This window comes from Myotis nattereri, assembly GCF_964212035.1.
Source record: "Myotis nattereri genome assembly, chromosome: 11".
Taxonomy (NCBI): domain Eukaryota; kingdom Metazoa; phylum Chordata; class Mammalia; order Chiroptera; family Vespertilionidae; genus Myotis; species Myotis nattereri.
Window position 1 is genome coordinate 33,228,698 of NC_138086.1, and position 19,129 is coordinate 33,247,826.

The window sequence follows — 19,129 nt, forward strand, 5'->3', positions numbered from 1 at the left end:
GCTTATTTTTAAATGGTGTACATCAATATTTTTATGCTAAGTAGTAGGTTAAAATTTGGTTCATAAATTTGTTTTAAATGAAGTGTGTGTTAAAGGCAAAACGATTTCAAAGAATTATGCACTATTTGGCTTTAGAAATGAAAAGCTGTATGGCAGCCTTCTGGGTGATATGCAGTATTAAGTGTTGCTACTAATAATCTTGCAGCCATAATTAACACTACTCAAAAACGGTTTATGAACATGGCTGCAATGAATTGGTGCTTGCAAGGGCAGAAACCTTTGTATCTCAGATGTCAGTTCAAGAAGAGAACATAAGGTCTGCATACTGAGTTGTATCTACAGTCAATCAGTCTCGGTTTTTATCATTGAAAACTAGAGGCCTGGTGCACTAAATTCATGCACAGGCTGCGGGTCCCCTCAGCCCAGACTGCACCCTCTCCAATCCAGGACCCCTTGGGGGAAGTCCAACTACTGGTTTAGGCCCAATCCTGGGCAGTTGGACATCCCTCTTACAATCCAGGACCGCTGGATCCTAACTGCTCACCTGCCTGCCTGCCTGCCTGCCTGATCGGCCCTAACCGCCTCTGCCTGCCGACCTGATCGCCCATAACTGACCCCCCTGCCAGCCTGGTCGCCCCATGCAGCCTAGTGTTCAGTCGTCCCTCACTAACCCCCCTGCCAGCCTGGTTGCTCCACACAGCCTGCTGCTCAGTTGTTTGGTCGTCCCTCACTAACTCCCCTGCTGGCCTGGTCGCCCCATGCAGCCTGCTGCTCAGTCATTTGGTTGTCTCTCACTAAACCCCCTGCTGGCCTGGTCACCCCAGACAGCCTGTTCGGTCGTCCGTTCGATTGTTCTGGATGTGACGGCCCCTGTCTCTCTCTCTCTCTCTCTCTCTCTCTCTCTCTCTCTCTCTCTCTCTCTCATATATATATATATATATATACTCTCATTTCTGTTTTCTCTCAAGGAGAGAGTAATATAGTCATTAAGGAGCACAGATCTTACATGTGTGGATACCTCTCATTCCTGCATCCTTCTAACTGTAAATAAGACCTGGAGCTTCAGTTTTCTCAGATGAGAAACAAGGAGAATAATAATTATCTTCTTTATAGAGTTGTTGTGAGGTTGTTATACAAGTTAACAAATAAACAAAAATAAAAGAAACAGGAATAGGACCGGGGCCATGGTGAGGCTCAGTATTAGCCACTAGGAATATTTTCATTATTATTGAAGAACTTGGCTACCTGCCATTTGATAATCTGTTAATAACTCAAAGTGAAAGTCCTACCCATGAATATAACTAAACCCTTCCCATGCTCATTGGTGAGATAAGGAGGCACATAAGTATTTGAAGTAATTGTTTCCAAGTAAACTCTATGAAGAGGATCAGGTTCTATAAGCTCTTCAATTATATTTTTAAAATTTAGTGTCTGTATAAATATACATTTTTTGGAGAGAAAGTTCATATTTTTCTTCAGATTCTCAAACAGGCTCATGACCCCAAAGAGTTACAAATCATTTAACTCCAAAGGATGAAAATCCCCATGCCTTCACATGGCATAGGAGGTGATCTTTAATTTCTTCTCCACTTACCCTGTCATCTTCATCTATCGCCATATCATTTTTTTTTCCTCCCCCAGAAACAATGGGCTTTCTACAGTTCTCCCTAAAGTACTGGGCAGTTTCTCACAGCACACCTTTACTCACGGTGTCCTTTCTAGAGATCTTCTGACCTCTTCACCCTTAGTAACCTCTACTCCTCTGCAGACTTTTGAGACCCAGCTCAGACATGACCTCATGTTCTTCCTGTACCTGTCCATAGTAAATGATATGCTCTGCCACCTCTCTGGGCTTCCATCATATTCTGTACGTATTTGTGATATTGAACTCATTTTATCTTATGTGAAATAATGATTAATTTAGTGAAGGTACTCTTAGCTCTTTGAGAGTAACTTATAGATCTTCAATCTAGCAAAATACCTGATATAAATAAATCCCTAATAATATGTTGGTTGAATAAAAGCATGAAAAAAAAGTTGTCCAAGTCTTTTAATTTTCATAGGGCTTGCTCCGCTCCCGGAGATACTTTAGAGTGTGAAATATGCTCAGAAAAATATATTAAGCTCTATTCATAGCTTTTCAATTACTATTATCAAAATTTCAAAAGGAGCCCACTTCTTAATAGGCTAGCTTCACCCAGGAGAAAAATAAATCCTCCTCCATTGTCCCTTGAGCAGTCTTGTACATTAAACTCTCCTGATAAAAAAGACCAATGTTCCATACTCTTTTACCTTGAGGGCTTCTGGTTAGGAGTGAAATTGGCTTCCTATTATCAGACAATTGGAAAGGTCAATGTGTACACAATTAATCAATTTTGAGGCTCCTCTATCAATGTAGCTTTTTCCAAAAAAGAAAGACTGGTTCATTACCATTACTATCTCAACTATAATAGAATATTCTTCCTCCTTGGTAAGAAAACTGATTGTGTCCATTCATTTCTTTTTAAAAACTTATCTACACACTACACAAGGTGGCAGTGAAGCCTAATTCTCTGTTATAGAAGAACTATATGGTCTTTATAATTTATGCTTCCTTAATGAGTTGCCCATTTAAAATGGTTGCTTCTACATGGAATGGCATCATACCAAGCTAGCTAATGAATCATGTCATGTAATTGGGCATGGAATGGAGAGAGCTAAAGGGTGAATCTGATATGAATGTGGTATGAGGCTTTACTGTTAACTGGTAGAATAACCTTGACAAGTCAATTCGTCTTTTTAAGACCCAATTTACTAATCTTAAGAATTGGGTCCTATGGCCTCTTCTTCATTAGGGATGTTGAGAGTAAAATATGTCTCTAATGGGAAGTCGTATAGAATCACTATTTGCAAAATAGACATGGCCACTGGAAGAACCACCTAGTTTGAAATTGCTGTATGTTCTTTCAAAAAGCCACACGAGTGAATTAAATTTAGGTACATCCACATAATAGTGTACTAAGCAGCCACTAAATGAGGGTGATCTCTATTATTGAATATAGAGTGATCTCCAAAATATATTAAGTGAAAGGTAGAAACAGATGTATATAGTATGCTAAATTCACATTTTAAAAAGGGAAACAAGAAACTATGTATATATTTGCTGTTTTTACTTTATTTTTTACAAGAATCAGAAAGCTTCTGAAAGACAGTGGTGGTGATGAGGGGAAGAGGAATGGAAGCAAGACCTGTCCTGAGGATATCTTTTTTCAATCAAGCTTTGCCTATTGAACTATGCAATATTTTAAAATATTTCAAAATAATAATTAAAAAAGTCTTGCTTTAAATAAACTGCAAAAAAAAAAATGAACCTAATAGTTAAATTAGTAGCATAACAACAGAAAGAACAAAATTTCATATTTCAAATGACAAATTTTAGATACAATACTATGATTGGGATAAAATTTAAAGACAAAACTTGCAAATAACTTTAAATTTCATTCAGTAGTTTTTCTATTCGTAGTAATATGGGTATTACAATTTTGAAACTAGTTACTATATATTATGGTATAAAATAAGTTATTTCAAATCAGGGTTTGATGGAAGGGTAAAACTAAAAAAAGATAACATTTCAAAAACTATATTAAAAAGGAATTCAAAACATTAATATGAACTCACGACATACACACATACACACACACACAAACACACCTTTTTTTTCTTAGTTCTGTTTACTGAAAATGTCCAGAAGCAATGCCACCACAGTAGCAATAAGCGCATCCATTACCTGGGCCTTGCTTTCTAAATACACTTCCCATGTTGAAGTATTTAGGATAACATAATGTGCCATCTGAAATTTACTGCCAAATTGTTACGTACAAAAATACATCTACACCTGCATGATAAAATGTTAAAATATTAAAAATGGTTGGACTATGTTGTTCATTATACTATTCTTCTAAATTCTCTGTATATATAACACTTTTCCTAATAAAAAAGTTGGTTAGGAAGGAAAAAATAGCTATGAATCATACCCGGGTGCACAGAACATACCTGCACCTGGTAACTTTTCCTTTCTTTTTGAGCCCTCCCCATAAGGTCTAGTGACATTTAGAGGGTTAGTGTAGATTCTAAGTGACAGCTACAAAGCCAAAGGCACAGGAGTAGGACTGGGAAAATTCCCAGATTGCTCATGAATTTAGCACACACCTACAACGTGGTTCTATGCATAATCTCCTCATCTGAGAAATAGGAGCAATGTACCTGACCGCTTGTTTAATACAGCTGCTGAGAATCAGATGAGTCGATGATGAGGTACTTCATAAACCAAAGGTGTTGTAGAACTCTAACAATATTGTTTTTGGTCATTTTCCAGCCTTTCAGGTACATAAGCCATTTTATAATTCATACAGGCTCTCGAGAGATTTCAGCTGTGTATTAACATTCAGTATCTTTGACATTTGGTTTATCCTATGTACTTGACATCATATCAGAAGTATCTCAGTCTGCTTCAGAAGACAATATAATACCAGAGCAATATCTCTCTCTCTCTCTCTCTCTCTCTCTCTCTCTCTCTCTCTCTCTCTCTCTCTCCCGATTATCTTGCTTATGCTCTGCTTTGTTAACTTTGCTCCTGACTCAGATGCACTTTTATAAATTTCATTGTTAACTAACTTCATATGCATTAAGTCAAATATCTTCATGCTAATCATGACAAAGTTATGAAAAACAAAGTGGAGCTCTTAAAAGACAGCTACCATATTTTTCCATGTATAAGACGCTACTTTTTCCTAAAATCGTTAGACTGAAAATCAAGGGTGTCTTATACATGGAAGTCAGCTGAGGTGTGAGCCATGCAGGTGCAGTTGCTGTCCATACCTTGTCAAACAGGCTTCCTCCAATCACCAGCCTTACTGTTACTGACGTCAGCTGATGCTATAATGGAGGTGGAGTGTGCACAGATGCAACAGAGACCAGAGCGTTCTGAGCCCATAAAGATGTCAAAAAATAAAAAGATAAATACCAGTAAGCAATTGTCTTACTCTGCAAAATTCAAACCAAATGTAATCAGCTATGCAAGAGAGCATGGGAATAGAGCTGCAGAGAGACAATTTGGACCTCCTCCCACTGAGTGTATGATCAGACAGTGGAGAAGACAGGAAGAACAACTCCTTAAAATGCCAAAAAAGAATAAGGTCTTAAGAGGAAAACCAGCAAAATGTTTAAAATGTTGATTTCTTAATTTTGGGTTGGAAAAGTAGGGAGCATCTTATACATGGGGGTGTCTTATACACGGAAAAATACGGTATATAAGAGAGGGGTTTTCAAAACATATCCTCCCTCAAAGACTTGAGAGACCAGAATATTTACTTTCCTTCCTGTCAGTAAGATTGGCTTAGAAGAGGTGAGATTCTTGGTGTGTGTGTGCACATACATGTTACATGTGTTGTACAAGTGTGTATATGAGGGTGAGGAAGCTTATACTGTTCCTTGGAAAAGCTTCAAAATACCCAGGGTGGATATATAGTTTGAATAGGTGCCCTCGAATTTCAGCCCTACTAGCTTAACTTTATTTATATAAATTTCCTACTTTTTCTTCCCTTTCAGTTTTGATCTCTTTTGGAATAAACAAACAGCTCCCAAACAAGGGGGGGCGGGCAGGAGGAAGTGTCCTAAATTGGATGAGAAGTAGCACAGCCATAGCTATAGGAAGCTCTTCATACAGAAATTTGCATTGTGTTTATCTTCTTCCCAGAAGCTCATCTCATTTCCCTGCTGGTGACACTCAAATCACTTCACAGCTCATTGATACAGCATTGGCAACCTTTGGTTTCAATAAAAAAGATGCCTGAGCAATGCTCAATTGAACTAAGTATACAGGAGACAGTGTGCTTGTGTCCTTGCCAGAGGACTGTGGGAGGGGGATCAAGGAAAAGATGACACCTGGCATCCAATATTCCATGACTTTTGCTAGAATTGGATTATGATAAATTATGATGACAGAGCTCAGATAAACGCTGATGCGATCTTTTCTACTGTCGTACCTGCACACAGCCCTCTTATGGATTGCTTCAAATCTCTAAAACGGATTCTCAGTCACTCATGGTTGAAAATGAAAGGCCAATGTTCAAATAAGTTTTTAAACAGTTTGCATGCGGCTGAATTTGCTATTTCCTCCCTGGCTGCTTTGGAGTCACCGAGTGATCACCACAGGTTTTTGCTGATGGCATCTTTCTATAAACCTCCCCCAGAGAAATATTTCTTTAAGGTCAAAAAGCTTGTATGCTGTGTGGGTGAGTGACAGGTATCAGGGCTGTCATTTCACTTCTTTCCCCTTGAGACTTCATTATAGCCAGATTGCTTTAAACCCTGCCACCCCTGCCACCACCATCTTAGTTCATTTGCTCAAGAGAGCTAACACACTACCAGCCACTAAAAGCTATGGCTCCCCTATAAATGTTGGAGATTAAACCCTTATCAGGGATAACATCTGGCAAATAATGTTCTCCCATGCAGTGGGCTTTCTTGTTGTTTTGTTGGTGGTTTCTTTTGCTGTGCAGAAGCTTTTTATTTTGATGAAGTCCCATTTGTTTATTTTCTCTTTAGTTTCCAATGCCCTAGGTGCTGTATTGGTGAAGAAATTGCTTCAGCATAGGTCTGAGATTTTGTTGCCTTTGGATTCCTCTAGTATTTTTATCGTTTCCTGTCTTACATTTAAGTCCTTTATCCGTTTTGAGTTTATTTTTGTGTATGGTGTAAGTTGGTCTACTCTAGTTTCATTTTTTTTGCATGTATCTGTCCAATTTTCCCAACACCATTTATTGAAGAGACTGTCTTGACGCCATTGTATGTTCTTGCCTCCTTTGTCAAATATTAATTGAGCATATTGGTTCGGGTCGATTTCTGGGTTCTCTGTTCTATTCCATTGATCTATATGTCTGTTCTTGTGCCAGTACCAGGCAGTTTTGAGAACAGTGGCTCTGTAATACAGCTTGATATCTGGTATTGAGATCCCACCTACTTTGTTCTTCTCTGCATGGGAGAACATATTTGCCAATGTTATCACCAATAAGGGTTTAATCTCCAACATTTATAGGGAACTCATACAACTTAACAAAAGGAAGATAAACAATCCAATCAAAAATGGGCAAAGGACCTAAATAGACACTTTTCAAAAGAGGACATTCAGAAAGCCAAGAGGCATATGAAAACATGCTCAAAGTCACTAATCATCAGAGAAATGCTAATCAAAACAACAATGAGGTACCATCTCACACCTGTCAGAATGGCTATCATCAACAAATCAACAAATGACAAGTGCTGGAGAGGATGCGGAGAAAAAGGAACACTCGTGCACTGCTGGTGGGAATGCAGACTGGTGCAGCCACTATGGAAGACAGTATGGAGTTTCCTCAAAAAACTAAAAATGGAACTCCCATTTGACCCAGTGATCCCACTTCTAGGAATATATCCTAAGAAACCAGAAACATCAATAGGAAAGGATATATGCAACCCTATGTTCAAAGCAGCATAATTTACCATAGCTAAGATTTTGAAACAGCCTAAGTGCTCATCAACAGATGAATGGAATAGAAAATTGTGGTACATATACACAATGGAATACTATGCTGCTATAAAAAAGAAGGAACTCTTACCATTTGCAACAGCATGGATGGAACTGGAGAGCATTATGCTAAGTGAAATAAGCCAGTCAATGAAAGAAAAATACCACATGATCTCACTCATTTATGGATAATAAAGACCATTATAAATGATGAGCAAAAATAGATACAGAGGCAGAGCAGCATCAAACAGACTATCAAACTACAGCAGGAAGGCCGGGGAAGGTTGGGGGGGGGGCGGGGTAAGAGATCAACCAAAGGACTTGTATGCATGCATATAAGCATAACCAATGGACACAAGACACTGGGGATAGGGGAGGCTGGGGGAAGGTCAAGGGGGTAAAAAAAGAAGACATATGTGCCACTCTTTGTAATATTTTAAGCAATAAAACAAAATTTAAAAAAATAGTAAAAAAAGAAAAACTTAAAAAATAATAAATAAATAAATAAATAAATAAATAAATAAATAAAAGCTATGGCTCCCCCAAATGAGCTTCCAGCAAACGAGGAAGACAGCAGTGCCAACTGGGAAATAAGGGAGGATGTCACAGCTTCTGATTCCCAACCTGGGACCCAATATGTGTATTTATCTTCTTTTAGGCAATTCTACTCAGTTCCAATGATAGATTAACCTGGCCTTGGCTGGGTAGCTCAGTTGGTTGGAGCATCATCCTAATACACCAAAGTTGTGGGTTCAGTCCCTGGTCAGGGCACATACAAGAATTAACCAATGAATGCATGAATAAGTGGGACAACAAAATGATGTCTTGATGTCTCTGTCTCTCTTTCACTCTTAAATTAATTTTAAAACAAACAAAACAAAGACAGATTAACCTCCTTATATCCCAAAGTCAGCTGTCCATTTTCCAATTTTGACCTGTTCTTCTCACATTCTCTATCTCAAAGGACAGCACCCAGCAGCCTAATCCAAAATCCTGGTCATTATAGTGACTCCTCCCAATGGGTTCCTCCAATGGAGACATTCAAGCATACATCCTAACAAAATTCATTTCTTCTTCTTCATGCCCATACTTACATGTAAGTTTACTTATTTATTGAAGGTACGGGGAAGTTGTTAGCTCAGTATGATAGGCCATTTGTAGATATAAAATGCATAGTGATCCTTTGTTCAGACTCTCACTGCATGAGATATACTTCAATTTCAGCACAAATTTTCTTTCAAAGAAATACTATGTATAACAGGGGTCCTCAAACTACGGCCCGCAGGCCACATGCAAATACAAATATTGTATTTGTTCCCATTTTGTTTTTTTACTTCAAAATAAGATATGTGCAGTGTGCATAGGAATTTGTTCATAGTTTTTTTTTAAACTATAGTCCGGCCCTCCAACGGTCTGAGGGACAGTGAACTGGCCCCCTGTTTAAAAAGTTTGAGGACCCCTGATGTATAACCTTGGACAAAGCACTTTACTTTTAAGTCCATACAATTGCTCCTCTATAAAATGATCTCCAAGTTTTTACACTATTTACACCACAGATTCTAAAAGGTCAAGCAACAACAACAAAATATATGAGAACATACAGGGAACAAAAGAAATAATAATGGCTGTTCCAAAGAAAGGAATTATCACTAGGCACTAAATGGTGATAAGATTATGGATATGGTTTAGAATTGGGAACTTCCTATCCTTTCACTCCAACCCACTCTGAGATCCACTTCTCTGGTCCCACCTATGACATTTTGAACGTGTGGACTAATGGGTAGACAGACCCAAATCTTCCATTATCAGCAGAAATCATCATCCATGCCAAATGTGCATTATGTAATTTAGTTTCTTTCTATCAGACTACTCACACATTTCTATCATATTCATTACCAACATTACATATGTACAATGCATAAAATATCAGGAACCTATATAGTAATGAATTGATCTCATGAGAGGCAAAAGCAATTGTAGTAACAAGACTAAGAACACCATGAAGAAATATTTACAACATATTTAGAAGTTTGTTCAAGTGAGATAAAAACTGACAGAAGTTTGCTCAGTAACACCATTCTCCTACATCAGATTCTGAAATCCTGAATCAGTCACTGAGCAAGGTTTAGGATCATGTAAAAGACACGCCTGATTAACTCCTGGACATCTCATTTCTTGGTCATAAATCCTATTACTGACTGCCATAAAACTTGCCAATAAAAGATAATTTATGCTCAGTGTACAGAAGCTAATGTATCTGTAGAAGGAGAGACCAGAAAATGAGAGCCATTCACACTTCACATGGTTAGCGAGACAGACATGACTCTGAGCGCCCAACAGTCCTCGCAGGGAATAGGCCTGCCTGGTAACTAACCTCAGGGAGCTTCGTGTCTGCACTGTCTCTCTCCAACCTCATAAAATCTCCTGTGCATGAAAGACCATGATTCTTCTTAAGAACACATTTTTGGAATTAAGGGGGAGATGCTCACTTTTCAGGGAGGATTTATAATGCATTCTAAGTTTTAATTTTCTATTTAAAATGGCAGATTAAACATTCCTTCAAAGTAAATGCTAACTACTGAGGTTTTCACTCATAATGATATTTGATCCATAGTAATGAAACATACCAAAACACAATATAAAAGACATTATATACCAAAAAGCCAATCAACTGAAAAAGTCTAAACATTTTATCAAATTTATACAGATCTGAAACTACACTATTGTTTCCTTGTTTTAAAATCCAATTTGTAATTAACAAAAATAAGCCACAGAAAGGGGACTGAAGAGAGAATGGAGATGAAATTCTTCAGGCTGGAATAACCTAAACAATTTTAAGTGAACTGCACCTAGACATCAGGTCAGTCCCAAATGACTACAACTGTAACTGTAATGAATGAAGGAAGACTACTTATTTATACAACACAGTTTCATGGGAGTCTCATGTGTGGACACTCAGATGATTTGAAGATAGGGAGGCTTTTTTAAGAAAGATCAAGAGAAGTACCTATCAGCCTCATGGTCTACGGCTATCCCAGCCTCTTAAGACACAGCACTAAAGTGTTTATCAGACAAACAGTCCCCAGAAGATGTCTCACTCCTCCTGCTATTACCTTCAATTTCAGACAACCTGTAATTATAGAACCAATTCTAGAAGACACTGTCCTCAAAAACAATACTCATAATAATTAACATTTATATTGAATCTTCCCACTTTTGAAGTATTTTAGCAAAACTCAATGATAATCTCATTGAATCTATTTAAAGATTTTGTTAGAGTTGAAGAGAACTCAGAGTTATTTTGGTTTAATTTAGGGGTAAGGTAACAAGGCAGGATATACCCTTAAGTTTATCCAAGATTTAGCTTAATTAAAAATAATACTGTGGAGATTAAAGCTGCTTAAAAATATCATAGACTATATGCAATTGTGTTTCCACTGAAGGTGACACAGGGCAGGGCCAGGTGGGCCTTTAAACACACGTGGTGCCACTGGCTTGAATCACTTTGCCATTATCTCCTATAGCAACTATTTACTCATCCTTAAATATTTAGTGCAATGTGAGCTCAACAGAATGTATATTCCATGAAATAAAGAGGCTCTGTGTAGGTGGCTGCTGTATTCCTGGAGAAGTGCCTGGCATGTAGCAGGTGCTCAATAAATATTTGTTACATAAATGGAGCAAATAAAAGCTGAGTGAGTGTTTCTGTGCAGCCTTTCCTTACCACACTCTTGACCAAGTTATATAATCTTTCATCATCTTTATGTAGCAATGTTTTAATCTTGCTTTATATTTATACTAGAGGCCTGATGCACGAAATTTGTGCAAGAGTAGGCCTTCCTTCCCCCAGCTGCTGGCACCAGCTTCCCTCTGGCACCAGGGACCTGGACTTCCCTCTGGCTGCCAGCAGGCACCCAGGACCTGGGCTTCCTTCGCAGCCCTGGCTTCAACAAGAAGGTCATCGGGAAGGATGTCCTGTCTAATTAGCATATTACACTTTTATTATTATACACTAGAGGCCCGGTGCACAAAAATTTGTGCACTCGGGGGGAAGAGGGGGTCCCTCAGCCCAGCCTGTGCCCTCTCGCAGTCTGGGACCCCTCGGGAGATAACGACCTGCTGGCTTAGGCCTGCTCCCGGGTGGAAGAGAGCAGGCCCAATCCCTAGGTGCAGCCCCTGGTCAGGCTCAGAGCAGGGCCGATTGGGGAGTTGGGGCGCCACCCCCTGTCATGCACAGAGCAGGGCGGATTGGGAGGTTGCGATGCCACCCTCAGTCACACTCAGGGTAGGGCTGATTGGGGGGTTGGGGCACCGCCCCCTGTGACACTCAAGGCAGGGTTGATGGGGAGGTTGCGGCGCCACCCCCTGTCACGCACAGAGCAGGGCCTATCAGGGGGGTTGGGGCTCTGTACCCTGTCATGCACAGAGAAGGGCCCTTCAGGGGGTTGGGGAGCTCCCCCCTGTCACGCACAGAGCAGGGCCGATCAGGGGGTTGAGGAGCCCCCACCCCCCCCCCCCCCCGTCACTCACAGAGTAGGGCCGATAGGGGAGTTGAGACACAGCCCCTGTCACACACAGAGCAGGGCCAATCAGGGGGTTGGGGCGCCGCCACTGACACACTCAGGGCAGGGCTGATGGGGAGGTTATGGCTCTACCCCATCACACACAGAGCAGGGCCCATGGGGTGGGGGTTGGGGCGCCACCTGGATCAGGGTGGGGGTCCCCACTGGGGTGCCTGGCCAGCCTGGGTGAGGGGATGATGGCTGTTTGCAGCTGGTCACACACCCTTCAGGGTGGGGGTCCCCACTGGGGTGCCTGGCCAGTCTGGGTGAGGGGCTGAGGGCTGTTTTCAGGCTGGCGGGTGACTGAAGCTCCCAACTGCTCCTTTTTTTCTTTTTTTTTTTTATTCTGGGCCAGCTTTAGCTTTGAGGCTTGGCTCCAGCTCTTAGGCCTCTGCTCCTGAAAGCAGGTTTCTGGCCTTTGTTTACCTTCTGTATTTGAAACAATGTTGTGATCCTGCTGGCTGAAGCCCGATGGACTAAAGCAGGTTTCTGGGGTTTTGCTTAGCTTCTATATTTGTAACATAGTTACTTAGAGTTGCAGCTCAGAGGCCTGCAGCGGCAGGCGGGGAACACTGGAGTCCTCCGTCACTGAAGCAAGCAAGCCTCATGTTAGTTTCAAGCTGCCTGGCTGCCGGCCGCCATCTTGGCTGGCAGTTAATTTGCATATTGCCCCAATTAGTCAATGGGAAGGGTAGCGGTCGTACACTAATTACCATGTTTCTCTTTTATTAGATAGGATTTTATAAGTATCTGCTTCACTGAACATGGACTGGAGAGCAAAGATGCTATGTCACTTTTTTTTTTTTAATCCTCAACTGCCTAGCAGTGCGACAGGCAGAAGCAGACATAACTGTTGACTACATAAGTGAACAGTAGAATTTGAAACTGAATCCTCAGCTCACCTTCCACATCTCAGAAATGTTCCAGAAACCAACAGTTCCAGACAATGCAAAGAACCAGAAAAAATGCAAATGTGGCTGATCAACGGTGAGCATACATTACACCCATTGTATTAACCAAACAAATTGTAGGTAATGACTGCAGATGGAGCAGAAGTAAAACCGTAAGTAGTTCATTACAATAAGAGGCAAAAAATAAAAGGTCTACTGTCTTTAAAAAAATGTTACCACATGATTATTTTTCAAACTAAAATCCACTAGTCAACCTTATAAAATCTCATTTACTAAGTAGCCTGCTCTAAGCACTACATTAATAAAAATTTCCTCAATATTTATGATTGGAAATGAATGACATCATCATTAGAAATTTATTCATAGGCAGTGAAATGAATAAAAAGGCAACCTAAGAACAGTAAAAGTTAAAGATTTTTTTAAATGCTTAACAAAATCAACCCCAGTTTCCAATTATAATGACAACACTGAAAATATATGAGAATTCCATTTAAAATATTTGCCAAGCTTTGTTCTTCCTCTGAGATTTTTCTCATATTCAGCTGCTCAAAATGCAAAAGTATTAAATTTAATTCTTAGTCAATTTGATTAAAAGTTACAGGATTTTTTTTTTTTTCTGGGTACAATAGAATGCAAACTTCGAGGCTTCTTCCCTACATTTTTCCTGTTCAGTGACCAGAGGCAACAGACTAAAGTAGCACAAGTAAGCAAACATGGTCAGGTTCACTAATGGCTCAAGAACACACATGGGGCTATGTTTTCTCCTGGTCTACTCAAATGGTACAAGTGTAGTGGAAGCAAATTACTGACAATATAGTTATTCTGCACTTACTGGTTGGAGCAGGTAGATGAGAGATTCCTCTTGGATGATTATAATTGGCAAAGGAGTGATGTGAGTCGCTTGGAACAAGGTGCTCACAGACGCCATGATCTGGTCAAAACGCCCAGCAAGTCCTCCCATTGTCACAATCACATTGACCTGAGCAAGGCAAAGCAAAACTGGAGTCACATAGTTAAAGAATCCTATATAATAAAAGCCTAGCGACCTTACCCTAACCGGTTTGGCTCAGTGGATGAAACTTCAGCCTGTGGACTCGAGAGTCACAGGTTCGATTCCGGTCAAGGGCATGTACCTTGGTTGCGGGCACATCCCCACTGGGGAGTGTGCAGGAGGCAGCTGATCAATGTTTCTCTCTCATCAATGTTTCTAACTCTCTCTCTCTCCCTTCCTCTCTGTAAAACATCAATAAAATATATTAAAAAAAAAAAAAGCCTAGCGACCAAATGGTGAAATCACCAGAATGACTGCTCGACCAGTCTCTATGACATGCATTGACCATCAGGGGGTAGACTCACAACACAGAAGCTGCCTCCTGGTGGTCAGTGTGCTCCCACAGTGGGAGCACTGCTCAGCTGACCAGAATGAGCAGTGCTCCCACGGCGGGCTGATCCCCGGAGGCCACGTCCCCCACCAGTGCACAAATCCCGTGCACCAGGCCTCTAGTTTTAAATAACTAAATAGCATCAAACACCTTAATAGAGCTTCTGATATTATGTGTTTATCAGATAAGCCATAAAGAATGATCGATATCATTTCTGTTGTTTAGGTGAAGGAATTAAGTTACTTGTTCAAGGTCACAGAATTGGTAAGTGGGAGAGTCAGATTTCAAGACCAACTCTTTCTTTTCTTTCTTTTGTTTTATTATTCTTTTTTTTAAATTAAATCTTTATTGTTCAGATTATTACATTTGTTCCTCTTTTTTCCCTCCATAACTCCCCTCCTCCCAGTTCCCGCCCCACCCTCCGCCCTCACTCCCCACCCACTGTCCTCATCCATAGGTGCATGATTTTTGTCCAGTCTCTTCCCGCATCTCCCACATCCCTTTCCCCCCCAAGAATAGTCAGTCCATTCCCTTTCTATGTCCCTGATTCTATTATAATCACCAGTTCATTCTGCTCATCAGATTATTTATTCACTTGATTCTTAGATTCACTTGTTGATAGATGCATATTTGTTGTTCATAATTTGTATCTTTACCTTTTTCTTCCTCTTCCTCTTCTTAAAGGATACCTTTCAGCATTTCATATAATCCTGGTTTGGTGGTGATGAACTCCTTTAGCTTTTCCTTATCTGTGAAGCTCTTTATCTGACCTTCAATTCTGAATGATAGCTTTGCTGGATAAAGTAATCTTGGTTGTAGGTTCTTGGTATTCATCACTTTGAATATTTCTTGCCACTCCCTTCTGGCCTGCAAAGTTTCTGTTGAGAAATCAGCTGACAGTCGTATGGGTATTCCCTTGTAGGTAACTGAGTTTCTTTCTCTTGCTGCTTTTAAGATTCTCTCTTTGTCTTTTGCTCTTGGCATTTTAATTATGATGTGTCTTGGTGTGGTCCTCTTTGGATTCCTTTTGTTTGGGGTTCTCCGCGCTTCTTGGACCTGTAAGTCCATTTCTTTCACCAGGTCGGGGAAGTTTTCTGTCATTATTTCTTCAAATAGGTTTTCAACATCTTGGTCTCTCTCATCTTCTGGCACCCCTATAATTCTGATGTTGGTACGCTTGAAGCTGTCCCAGAGGCTCCTTACACTATCCTCGCATTTTTGGATTCTCTTTTCATTCTGCCCCTCCGGTTGGGTGTTTTTTGCTTCCTCACATTTCAAATCATTGACTTGATTCTTGCGCTCCTCTGGTCTGCTGTCGGGAGTCTGTATAATATTCGTTGTTTCAGTCCGTGTATGCTTAATTTCTAGTTGGTTCCCCAACATAAGATCAAGGGTCTCATTAGTTTTCTTGTAGATCTCATTAAGTTTATCGGCGGCTTCTAAACAGTTCTTGAGAGACCTTAAAAGTGTGGTTCTGAACTCTATATCTTCCATTGACAATTTTGTCCTGTTTCTTTGTCTCTGCATTTTGTTATGCTTTCTTGGTGCACCCCCTAGTGGTCTTTGTGCGCAGTCTTGTAGTTAAGCCTTGATTGTTGAAGCTAATACCAGGGAGGGTTTGACCTCCAGGCCAAGTGGCTGTGAGAATCAGCTGTGTCTGCAGAGAGAGAACTTCTGTCCTCTAGGGAGGTGCTAATCTAGCCTTTGCCTGAGGCTATCCAGCAAATGGCTCTGTGCAGGGCTTGGGCGGGGCGGGTCGCACAGGATCAACAGGGTGAGCCAGAGAGAGCAGGTATGGTGGCTCTCAGTCCTGTCCCCAAGGGCTCTGCCTCTCTGAGTCCCAGCAACCGCTGCACACCTCGGAGAGAAAGCTGCAGCTGCTCTGACCAAAGCCAGACAGTCCCACTTCTCCCATTTGAGTCTGGGTCCCTAAAGACTCGCCTGTATCTGGAGCTCAGAGTCTGCAACTCCCTCCCCATTGAAAACGCCAACCGCGCCCTCCGCAGCCAGCCCGCTCCGTGTACTCCGCACCTCAGAGTTTGACTTCAGCACTGCGCCTCCTCTGAGTGTCCGTATGCGTTTCTCTTTCCTCCTAGTTGTAGGACTTACACTCAGCCAGTGTTCCAATGGTTCTGGGTGATGTCCGTGCCGTCTTTTAGTTTCACTTTTGAAGTAGTTGTTCAAGGCAGCAAACTCCGGTGTTAACCTATGCCGCCATCTTGGTTCTCCCTGATTTTATTATCAAGACCAACTCTTTCAAGTACAAATTTTACATTTTCCCACCTGCCTATTCACCTGGCCAACCAGCCAACTCTTCCTTTAAAACTCTGTCCATGTGTTCCTCCTATTTGCAATCTTTCCTGATTTTGCAGCTGGTGCATCTCCCATGCACTCCCAGAGCACACCTATGGGCACTTATTTAGTAACGCCCAGCAATGGACACTGAGCCTGCTTTACAGGTTGTCACCACGCTAGAATTCAAGTATCTTGAGGACCTGGACTGTCTCTCAACTGAACCTAGCAAGGTGCCTAAACCTCTGTACCTCATTTTTAAGTTCACATGTAAATAGTGGATTATAATGGACAATTAATAGAGTTATTGTGGGGATTAAATGAGGTAATTACATGAGCTATAAGTGTAAAGCATTTGGAACATACTATCTAATAAAAGTAATATGTAAATTAACCGTCACTCCATGACAAAGATGGTGGCACCCATAGTGGCCGGGGTGGGACACTAGTGCCTCATCTCACAATGTACCAGCATAGGCAGAGCTGATTGATTGACCATGGAAAAGGACTGAAGAATTTAGTGAATATATTGCAAGAAAACCTTACATATAATAAAAACAAATAATAATAAACCATTCTATCTGAAATTAAATAGAAATGTTTTAAAAATACAGTGGGGCCTTGACTTACGAGTGTCCCGACTAACGAGTTTTTCGAGATACGAGCCGTCTCTGGGCCAATTTTTTGCTTTGAGTTGTGAGCTAAAATTCGGGTTATGAGCCAGCTTCAGATACCCCACCGCTAGTTGGCGCAGCGAACGTCACAGTGAATGCCACAACATCAGCCCAGCATCACGTGTCTCACTCGTTCACTTTCTGATTTGACATACGAGTAATTTGAGTTACGAGCTCCGTCACGGAACAAATTAAACTCGTAAGTCAAGGCCCCACTGTAGGAGTATTTAAGTGGATAATTTTTCTGTGGTTCTCCCTGAAAGACAGTGTGATCACAGAAGTTAACATATAAACTGAGGTATTTCTGAAAGTAAAGTGTAAATAATTACACCAAGAATACAGGCACAAACTGGGACCATCCCATGTAAACTGAGACATATTGAAAGGAGTTAAAGCAGAACTAGGTAGATAGGGTAACAGGTGGAAGAAGGAGGAATCTATGGAGCTGAAACAAACAAAAAATGTGTTTTGTAGGAAAAAGAATAGCAGAAAAACAGGATGGGTAGCAGAAAAACAGGGTGTTTTGAAACAAGGATATTTTTCTTAAAAGTGCAAAACAAAATGTTGCAAAAAGGCCAGGAACCAATCAGAGAGTAGCACAGACAGACAAAGAGTGGGTCTTTAGCAGATATAAGGGGAAGAGCAGAATGCTTGGGGGGCATCTAAATCCCTTTTACCAGGCAGCCTGTGTTTGTTTGCAATAAGTTGCTTGAACTCTTCTGGTCCACAGCTTCGTTCTTTGAGTCCTTTGAGTCCGTGGGACAAGACCCCAGGAAGAATTCCTACTTGCTGGTGCCGGTATCAATATGTTTACCCTACTGTTTGATAATTACAATATTAACGAAACCAACTTAGCAAAATTCAACACTAGAGTCTCAAAAAATTTAGACATTTTGTGCTACAGTTAGGCTTGAATAGAACGATGAAATTCTTTGGTCCAACTGAATGTCCAGCCTGCATGCCGTATAAGGCCCAGGAAATCACTTGGTCTGACTCTGCCAAGGCATTAGGGGTGAGTTAAATGTTTGGCCAAATATAGCAGGCTAATTTTTAAGTTGATAATTTTGTATGGCCCATGAAAGATGTAATAAATGTCTACATGGTCCTTGGAAGAAAAAAGGTTCTCCACCCGTGCTCTAATTGAAAGATGGAAGACTCAATCGAGGAAACAAAGGGAAGGGCTGAATCAAGATGGAGCAAAACCAAACTGACAGAAACCAGCAATATCAAAATGTTTGAATAAGCCTATAAAATAATTTTTATGATTGATGTGAAGTACAATGAGACACCAAAGGAATTACAAACCTCGGATTTTATGGTATCGAAATATACTGTGTACTGACAAATAAGAATATAACCTCTGCAGGATCTGGGCAGCTGGTGTAAACAATACTACAGGGATCCCACTTAAATTTCAAGCAAGCCCAATGAGTCACGGTTTAATGCAAGCCTGTTTGGGTGAGAAGTAAAGAATGCCTCTTGCATTGGCAACATAATGAGGCTTCCGTTCAGAGATGAGAGTCTAAGAAAACTCGGGATTTTTCTCCATAATTCTTACTCCACCTTCCCTGCTGCAGCTATCACTCAGGTGAGGTCCTTCTCTCCTAGATAACCCCACGGGCCGCCTGCCTGGCCTTGGATAACGAAGTAATCTTCCAACTGATTATGAGAACTGGCTTCTGCATCTGCAATTTGATCATGCATGTTCAGCTTAAAATTAGTGCTGGCTTTCCAGAATCTACAAGAGTTAAGTCCAGTGTCCTCC

The 19,129-nt window shown here is 40.8% G+C and overlaps 1 protein-coding gene across 1 annotated transcript in view; it reads right to left on the reverse strand.

Annotated features, from left to right (window-relative positions):
- The window catches only part of TPK1 (thiamin pyrophosphokinase 1), a 286,110-nt gene that overhangs the window by 102,501 nt on the left and 164,480 nt on the right, over nucleotides 1-19,129 (reverse strand). Inside the window, exon 6 of the mRNA XM_081102719.1 lies at nucleotides 13,849-13,995. Within this exon, the coding sequence (XP_080958845.1) occupies nucleotides 13,849-13,995 (147 nt within the window). The remainder of the gene's footprint in view (nucleotides 1-13,848; nucleotides 13,996-19,129) is intronic.